Genomic DNA, 10,000 nt, shown 5'->3' on the forward strand with positions numbered 1-10,000 from the left:
TTTGGTTTACAAATCCGCAGATTTTTGTGTGAAGATGGTTTCGAGTCAACAATTGTTGGGTCACTCATGCATGAGTGCAGTGCACTTCTTTTTAAACTTACTTTAAAGGTACAAGTTTACAGTAGTAAAACCGTCTCTGAATTCGAGCGGCTTTTATTACTTTACCGCCGTAAACTCTAAAGGCTGGTTTTTCACTAGCGACTGAGTTGGAGTCGGAGTCGGAGTTCGTAATCAGAAGCACAGAGCGATACGATCTGATGAAAATAAAACAGTCGGATAAATAATAAAACAGGAGGAGTACGCAGAATACCGATTCCGCTTATGACTCCGTCGCTTACGATCCAGTGAAAACTGCATTGTCGGAGTCGGAAGCAAAAGCGGGAGAATAAACCAATCACAATGCTCGAATCCAAGCATTGTGACTGGTTTGGCTCTTCCGCTTCTGCTTCCGACTCCGACAATGCAGTTTTCACTGGATCATAAGCGACGGAGCCATAAGCGGAGTTGGAAGAAAACGGGAACGTTTTGATTCGACTCCGATTCCTTCGAGCTTATGACTGCCCTTTCGACTCTGATCTTTGATTTTCACTCGGTCATAAGCGCTCTTACGACTCCGACTACGACTACGACTCTATCGCTGGTTAAAACCAGCCTTAATCGGATTTTGAGTGTAATGTGAAGTGTTAGGTTTCTACCCCATATGAGCCATGTGATCGTTAGCCCTACTAATGGAAATGGGCCCACACAAGGACAGAGAAAAACTCTGACCAGGGTGGGAATTGAATCCACGACCTTTGGGTTAGATCACCGCTGCTCTACCGACTGAGCTACAAGGTCAGACGGGAGCAGGTCGTGGGAACTGCTCTCAATTTGAAACAAACAATCTTTTGAATTTGCTCGTCGTAGCTAGGCTAGTTATAAGCTTATGAGCATTAAAACAAAAGAATAATTTATTTGGCCGCCATTATGAAAGAGGTCTATGCGTAAGATCATGCATGTATACTGATCCCTTAGTCCCTGGGTGCAGTAATAAATGCTGATAGGCACTCCCTCTCTGCTCAGTCTCTGATCAGGTGGAACAATCCCCTATCTCGAACTTCTTTGCTGAAAATTCGCGTTTTAAGAGAAGGTATACAATACAATACAATGCAATAAAATACATACTTAATTGACCACTCCCCATAGGGTCTTTTCAGGGCTAATGAAAAACAATTAACGACAGAACACAACAACAACTGTTAAGAATCCCAACTGGCAGGAGGCAAAACAGTTGGCTATTTACAAGTGCGGCCGAGAAATTGACCCAGGACTACGAGGAACAAATTCAACCAGCGGTCAAAACGAGTCTCGAACCCGGGAACTCAAGATCTTAAGGCAATCGTCCTAACCACTGGCCCGCCGCACTACTTCCTAAAGGCGCTCGATCAATTTCCCATAACAACAATGAGCGCGAGTGGTGAGTGTTGTGGAATAGGATACTGTCTTGATTTATTTTAATTAATGCGTTGCCGAGGTTCCACAAAGTACTTTCGCCGCTGTTGCGCGGGCGCAACCTTCCTGTGTTTTTCAATCTCGTTCGAGTCTTCCTTCCCCTTGACCAGCAGCTCTGATCAAGGGCAACGAAGACCCTGGGAACGAGATTGGTGCTTTTTTGCAATATCGATTGGAGAGCTCGTCTGTCGTACACAAAGAAAAAAGGTTCTAAACGAAAGAGGGAAGTGATCCTCGCGTTTATTTTGACAATTTCAGCAACTGTCTCTTGTACAAACCCCAAAAATCCAGACATTAAAGCAGCCTAGATAAGTAGTGTGAGGATCAAATCTTTCATCTATAGCCTGCACCTCAAATATTCAAATTCATATTTGGTAAGGTTGACAAAAGTGATGTTTGGCGTCTCCTCATTCCTTTAGGGTGGTTCATATTTACGACATCTTCGCTACAAATGCGAGAAAAATGAAAGATGGTGGGCAAAATTAAATAAAGGCCAATACGCGACGCCCGTTATCATGTTCTAATGAGCAAATTTAGTGCCAATGGCCTTCAAACCTTTTCTTGGGGTATGAAACAAGCATAAAATGATAAAATATATTATTCAGGATTTAGTCTTTCGTCGAAAATAGGACACAACATCCAAATCTGAAAAATACACATGCATAGCAAGAGAAAGCAAATCTTTGTAGTTTGCCCTGCACGTTAACACTTTGACTCCCGGGAGTGATCAGCATGTAAATTCTCCTCATAATTTCAATGACATGTCATTCACACAGGTATTGAGAATGAAGATAATTATCAGCTTAAGATGCGTGATCTTGATATAACACTATCATGACTACCCAACAAAGAAACCTATAGTATTAGTTAGAAGAATGAACGTTTCGATCTTGGGGGTGAAAGGGGTAATGCACTTTTTGGGTGTAAGAATAATAAAGAACTCGAGCTTCTAAAATCCTGAAAAAGTGACATTTGTGGAATAAAAAGAACCACATCGTCAAACGGGGTGGCTGGCAGGGTTCCCACTCGCTTGACGTTAAAGTTGCCATATTATTACTTTATAAATATTTTATTGGAAAAACGTGACCCAACAAGTAATTCCCATGTGTTGTTTTTTATTTAAACATTTGTAACTACTATAAGAAACATTTGACAGGTGACGTTTCGACGGACAGCCCTTCGTCGAAGAATGTGATCTATTTAATATACATTGGTAATTATTTGAAAAACTAGCATGCATTTTCTTTAAAACAATTAATTTCTTCGTCTTAAGTCGATTAAAAGGGTTTGGTACTCAGAGTCATCAGGCTTTTTGGTCAGCGTGTGAGCTCCCAGAAAGACTCTGGGATAATGGACTTGAAAAATTTTTTTGATTGGTCGCTTGCATAACAATGGCAGGCCGACAGGAAGTCCGTAAGAAATATGAAGTAGTACCACATCGGAAATCCCAGAATTTAAAGGGCTGCAGTGCTGTTTGTTTTTTCTGCCGTCGCTGTTTTCCCCTAACTTAAAGCACCTCGGAAATATATAAATCACAAAAATAATAAAACGACTGGCTTCATCAGGGCATTCTTTTTTCATTCCCTGGCAAAGAAATTGTTCCATATATCGCGTTCATGAGTAAGGATAAGCTTCCTACCAGTCTGCTCGCTGCACTGTGCTACCAAAATACGGGTAGTGGGGTGGACTAGTACTTTTCAAACTTTGTTAACCTTTGGGCAAGATATCTTTTTTTCTGTATAATCCGCCGCAATCTGAACTTCGCCGATATGGGCGGAGGGTGTTTAGGTTAGAGTTGAGGTTGTTTCACCATAGCTGAAACAACCCAAACTTTACTAATGCTAACATTAGGCCTAAAAAATAATATTTAGGCTTAAGGTTAGCATTTTTGTAAAGATTTGGGTTGTTTCAGTTATGGTAAAACAATGAACTACAACCCTTAGCTGCACTTTATAGATTTTATAGCATCGACGCTGCATTACACCCAAAGAGCAGGAATATTTGGAAATAGTTTTGCCGCTAAAAATATGTCAAAATGGATAATTTCTACTCTTATTTAAATTAACTGTTAAATATAACTTTTCATACACCTCACTCATTTCAACGATCTCGCTATAGCTGCCTGATTTGCGATCCCAAATGACCAAGAGAACGCAAAGAATGAACAATGTAATTCAATACCTTTCGTGGGAAAAGCGAACGAGAAAACGAATAAAAATAGGCCATAGAGGAAGGGGGGTGGGGGGGGGGGGGGGCAGAGATGTCAGTGGTGTTGGCAGTTACAATTTCCCACAGGTCGGACAAATAGTGCCAAATTCAACTTTTTTAAAAGTATCTTTTGAAAGGAATTTTTTTTGTGTGTTCAATTTTGAAAACTGACCTTCAGTTACCACCGTTACCAACGAAACCGCAAAACACGCATTCAAAATGTGTAACACGCCTGCGTGGCGTGAATATGTCGGTCAGAAAATTTCCCATGTATAACTTACAATGCCAAACCAATTGCTTACTAACCATTAACGTAAAAAATGGATTGCAATTTCTACGCAAAAACGCTCCATTAAACGGCGCTAAATGCTACGTTTGAGCCATGATATTTTAGTAGGACAAAAAAAATGAATCTTAGGGCGCGTTCGATTGACCCTATTCCGGAATAAGAATACGTGGAGTGATGATTAAAACGGTATGTTTGGCGCGTTTCGAAGCAGCAAGGATGATCAAAATATGTTTAAAAAAGCGTTTTAGCAGATATTTGAAAAATTTAACATCAATCTCCATAAAAACGAAGGATTTCTAACTTATATTCCATATATTCCCATTCCGGAATACGGTCAATCGAACGCACCCTAAGGGACTGGAAACCAGCTAAAAATACCTTTCACAAGAACATTTCGGGTATCTACGCTAATGTTGGGAAGTTTTCTGAACGTTTCAGGAAATGAGAAACGTCGCGTTGCAAATGGCAGTTTGATGAGATTAACTTACTTCTTTCACCGCCACCCGTGGAAAACTGCTGCCGGCTATAGACGACTCGTGGGAGCCAGGCCATTAAACTTACCCTGCGAGCAGCTGGTTTCTCCTGTGATTCCCGAGAGAGAAACCACTGCGATCAACCTTTAGTTTCTCTGAGTGAGTCGCCGTCCAGCGCCAAGGAGGAATAAATGAAATTTGAACCAGAAAAACAAGTTAGTAAACTTGTTTTCGCACTTGCGCGTGCGTTCAGCTACGTAACTGCTACGTTTGGGCGAGCCTGTTGTGTAGTGATTTCCCGAGAAATGAGACGAAGAGACGCGTGGGTTGTGACGTACTTCGCACATGCTCGATGGAAAATTAAAAATTATTAAAGATCTCACATTCATTTTTATTCTACAGTTAATTCATCTAAGGTTTCAGGTCAAGAAAAGCTTACACCAATTCTAATAGATAAGACGCCACATCTAAGGCTAAGATTTCACACTAGGCCAAGCATTTATTCAATTTACCATACAAGAAGGTTATCATACGTATAGTATTATTTCCAAAGTATTTCCCAAAGGATAAAATGGTCGATAATTCCTACATTATAGTACGGAATCTTCCCAAGAGATTCTCCTTAGATAGCATTATGCAATTTATCATACAAGTAGATTATTGACTATATTTCCAAAGTGTTTTCGAACCGATAAAAGTACAAGCACGTCAAAGACTTCTACTGGGTATTTTTCTCAGGGCCTTTTTTACATATATGGTAAATATTGTTTCAATGATGATGACAATAATTAAATAATCCTGGTTATCTTTATGGTGTCATAAGGACGACGGTGATGATGTTGCCACTACCACCACCACCATGGTAGACTTCAGCTGCAGCAGTGCGTCAATACATCTTCATTAGTTCAAGATACCCCTCTACACTCATTCGAGTTCCTGGAGCTGTGCTTGTGGGACTAACACTTATTCTACTGTGTGCAGGAATGAGCACAGCCCCTAGAAGACTTGAACCTTAAAGAAAAAGAAAAACCTGGAGTCTTAAACACGGTGATAGCTTTTGATAATCTTCTAATCAACGTTTTAGTTGGGTTTACGTAAAGAGCTGATCTCACTGATCATCTCATTGAGATCAGAACTTACATGGTGAACCAAATTCTGTGGAGGGAGCTTTCAAGATTTGGTTTCAACAAGTTGACCTTCATGGGACACGTCGCGGGGACAAAATAACCCCCAAATTGGTTTTGCGCAATTATAAAAGTATCAGTTCACCAGAGGGGACATGTCGCAGCAACATATCCCTGGGAAATGTACCCGCAACATTTTCATGTGTGCACATGCTGTAATTTTGTCCCTGCTACTCGTCCCTGCTACATGTCGCCTCAGTGCACTACACAAGTTTCTTTTTGTCGCTGCAACATGATCCCTTGTGTTTGCCCACCTTAAAGGAGCGAGCCATAGACCACTTCAGTATGACGGCGACCACTTTTACATTCGTTTGTATTTATGTAAATTAGATCTACTGCCCTCATTTTGAAACAAACATTCTTATGAAATTTGCTCGTCGTAGCGAGGCTAGAAAGGCATATTAGCATTACAACAGAAGAATACTTTATTTGGCCGCCATTATGAAAGAGGTCTATAGCCAATGGCCAAAGGACCTCTTCTTCATCTATTCAACACCTTCCTTAGAATCTTGCTGTTCATAACGAGGCTGTTTTCTGCAACAATCCCGTCCTGATGGTAATCCCTAGCTTCTAATAGCATTATTGAGCAAGATAGAGACCTTATTCATAAATGGCGGTCACATTTATAATTCTTTTGTCCACGTGCAAATTAGCCTACCAAGCCTCATTTTAGAGCAAGAATTCTTTTCAATTCACTGTATGGTATCCAGGCTTGGTAGGCTAATTTTTTTTTAATTATAAATGTGACCGCCATTTATGAATAAGGTCTATATCTTGCTCAATAATGCTAATAGAAGCTAGGGATTACCATCAGAACGGGATTGTTGCAGAAAACAGCCTGGTTATGAACAGCAAGATTCTAAGGAAGGTGTTGAATAGATGAACTTAACATTGTAGTTTTTAATACAGGATATTAATCCATCACAAGTACAAAATCAGTTACCAGGTCTCCAGGGTGTTACTCCGTCGGCTTTTAATCTGCCCGTGGGAGGCTGGTATTTAGAAGCTGATGAGATGACGCTTATCCTGTGATGGCTGGGCGATTTGCCAGAACTATTAAACTGCAAAGAGATGAAAGCACTAGTTGGCTTTAATTTGCTGTTCTATGGGGTCTTCTGGCTGAAAGAAGAGCTTCACTCTTAAAGGGCAGCTCAGTCATCACCTCGTACCTTTTATTTTTCAATCAAAAACTTTGTTATGAGGTACTTCGGAAATAAATCTGTTTATGAATGGTAATTGTTTATTAGCACGCAGCTATTTATATTCGAGATAGGCGCATTCTTTCTAATTTTCGAGAATCAATTGAACTGAAGATTGCTAGAACATTCAAAAGCAGTGTAGAATATTTCAAAATTTCCTCTATCGGTAATTCCCTGAACCTGACGAAACCATTTTAATGTTTCCCGAACAACCACACCGTTCATGCCAACTTTATTCCTGCAATGTTGATACACACTTTCCACCCAGAACGACTTGTGGTTACAACGAAACTATCAGTGAACTATTACAATAACGGGAAATAATATTTTTAGACAACGTTCTCGTTGGCGGCGTCGTCGTTCTTAATAGGGAGACGACAAGAACGTTGCCTAAAAATATCATTTCGGAGCTTGAGCTAAGGGGGGGGCCTCAATTTTTACCAGAATATATACTTAAGTACCAAAATAAGGGGGGGGCGGGCCCCCCGGGCCCCTCCCCTAGATGGTATGTGTGTATCAACAGTGCAGGAATAAAATTGGCATGAACGGTGTGGTTGTTTGGGACGAAAATTAAAGTGTTACATCAGCTTCTCACGTCCTTGTCAGGATAAGGACGGCAAAGAACTATGCCAGAATGCAAAATGTGCGTGCAGGGCGCTCACAGCCTTTGTTTTTGTTCAGTTAAGTCCATTGTTTTGTAATGATCGATCCATATTTACCCCAGTTGAGAATTGAAGAAGAAAATGCAGATATCAGTTCTTACCACTTTAAAGACAGTCGTACAGTATTAGAACAAGAAGGTCAAGTTTAAACACAAAAAAAGGTCATTGTTAACTTCAAGTTTATGTTGGTTTAAATAGAACAAGGTCACAAATTATCATACCAGGGAAACTGGCTCCTCGTCTATTGTAACTTGAAGCGAAGGTGGCGTGGAAGTCTTTTTGGAAAATGCCCCGATTGAAACCCTGCAAACAACAAAGCGAAAGACACACATAACCTTGTAATATCCATGTAATGTTGAAAATCAAAATCCTCCCGTGGACCTTCCTCGGTCACTTAATGCAACAGGCAGCTGAAGAGACACCTTAAACAACGAAGATGTCAACTGGAATGAGAACCTCATCTAAAAGAAATATGATCTGTCGCTACTGGGCCTATTTTCCGATAAAGGAATCTATAGTTGACGAAGAAAGAAGTAATCCTCAAGCTTTTCTGGACAATTTAAGCAATTGCCTCAAGTCGATTTTCCGATTGTTGCAATGCCTTTCGCATGTGAAATATGAACCATGTGTCCTGGAATTAAATTTGTAAAAAGGGCTTTGACACTAAGAAAGAAAAGTGAGAAATTAGAGTCTTCTACAATCGACGATGGCAAAGAAACGTGCAAAAATATAAAACGCAAGAGCAAGGTCTGCAGTGTAGTTGTTTTGTCCCGACAAAACTACCGTTTTTTGGTGTCCTCATCTTGGTCGACATTGTTTTGGAGCTTTTGCAAGGACGACGACGATGGCTACGAAAAAACTGCCTAAAAATATAACCTCCCGTTATTGCAATAATTTCGCAATTATTCCAATTCGTTGGGTATGGAAAATGCTCATCAACATTTCAGGAATAAAGGTAGTATGAGTGGTGTGGATGTTAAGAGAAAAAAATCGAAAATTCATCGTCAGGTGCTTGTGTTCTCTTCGTTCTCACGACGAGGACGAAGAAGAAATGTACTAAAATGTACAATGTACGTGCAGGGCGTGTAGAGCTTTGATTTTTTGCCCCCACTGGGTTTTGGCCTCTGAGGAGCCAACCTAGAAGCCCCCGCGTAAAAAGGGGAAATATGTAAATTATATTAAAGCACAATAGTATCTTACAATGAAGAGAAAGCTCGCGTTTTATTGGCTAATCGTGTTGGTTACCATGGCAACACCTATATCCTCACATGTGAAAGATAAAATGATATGTTCACTGCGCGCGGTGAAGATATGATTTTTTAGTAAAAGGAGAAATCCTGTTATTTCATCAATATCTATATAACAAATAACTATTTTAAACTTTTTTAACTTGTTTTTTAATCTTTTTACTTTCTTTTTTTTTTTTGTAAGGCGCATTTGATCATATTCACATGTTAACTTGCGCCTAAGAAATATTAAATACTATTATTATTATTATTATTACTATTATTATTATTGTTGTTGTTGTTGTTGTTGTTGTTGTTGTTGTGGTGATGATGATGATGATGATGATGATGATTATTAGTATTATTATCAACTGCCACCCTATTATCTTACGAGGGGACAGATGAAGTGAAAACTATTACTAGTGTAAAGCTATTGTTTTATACGGTGTTCTCGAGGTCATCGTTATCGTCTCCCTATTAGGGACTTCAAGATCTAAGATGGCGACATCAACGAAAATGTCACCTCAAAATACAACTTTGCACTGTCGTCTTTCACAACTTTTCCACTTCCTTTACGACGTACAGTGTTAGCGAAGTTGCTTAAAAATAATTGGTACGAACAGAGTGAAAATAGAGAATGAAAGGCGGTTCACAATTGTGCGTTCAAGTTGACGTCAAAACCTTACATTTGGTGATTTCATGTCCTTGTACACAGAGTAACGCAAGGACATTTGCTAAATTTGCTAATTTCTTTCTGTTTTAACCAATGATATTGTTGTTTTGTGGCGTTCTCGTTGATAGACGTGTCGTAGATCTTAAAGTTTGAGCAACGACGTTGTTCACGGCAACGACAACGCCACAAAGTAGGAACATTATTGGTTAAAAAGGGCAAATAATCGTGCTGCACGTGAAGCATGCATTCCAGTGCATTTCTTTGTCGTTCTCCAGAAAACAAAAACGTGAAATCACCAACTTTTAGGTTTTAACGACAACGTGAGCATAAAACAATGAACCATGTATTTTCTACCTCTACTTTAAAACCGTTCATACCCATCCAGTTACGGGACAGTTTGCCAAGAGTATTATAGTATTTGTGAACGTGGCCTTTTGGTACGACATGTTTCATAGTAAAAATAGAGCATGAAAGGTTCTCATTGGTATGCTTACGTTTTTGTCAAGACCTCAGATTTGGTGAATTCTCGTGTGGTGTTCGCGTTGCCGTCCACGTTGCCATTTCTTTAATTACCTTCCGCTTTTGAAACAATAGC

General features: G+C 39.8%; 2 protein-coding genes across 2 annotated transcripts in view; both read right to left on the reverse strand.

The window, feature by feature from the left end:
- LOC138010371 (guanine nucleotide-binding protein-like 3 homolog) overlaps positions 1 to 10,000 on the reverse strand; it is a 381,170-nt gene that overhangs the window by 77,769 nt on the left and 293,401 nt on the right. The gene's annotated exons all lie outside the window — the stretch shown is intronic.
- Positions 4,844 to 10,000, reverse strand: part of LOC138010657 (uncharacterized) — a 34,921-nt gene continuing 29,764 nt past the window's right edge. The window contains exons 16-18 of the mRNA XM_068857632.1: positions 7,728 to 7,809; positions 6,589 to 6,706; positions 4,844 to 5,472 (exon numbers count right to left, since the gene is read on the reverse strand). Coding sequence (XP_068713733.1) covers positions 5,348 to 5,472; positions 6,589 to 6,706; positions 7,728 to 7,809 — 325 coding nt within the window. The 3' untranslated portion in view covers positions 4,844 to 5,347. The remainder of the gene's footprint in view (positions 5,473 to 6,588; positions 6,707 to 7,727; positions 7,810 to 10,000) is intronic.

The sequence above is a fragment of the Montipora foliosa genome, chromosome 7, assembly GCF_036669935.1.
Source record: "Montipora foliosa isolate CH-2021 chromosome 7, ASM3666993v2, whole genome shotgun sequence".
In the NCBI taxonomy this organism is placed as follows: domain Eukaryota; kingdom Metazoa; phylum Cnidaria; class Anthozoa; order Scleractinia; family Acroporidae; genus Montipora; species Montipora foliosa.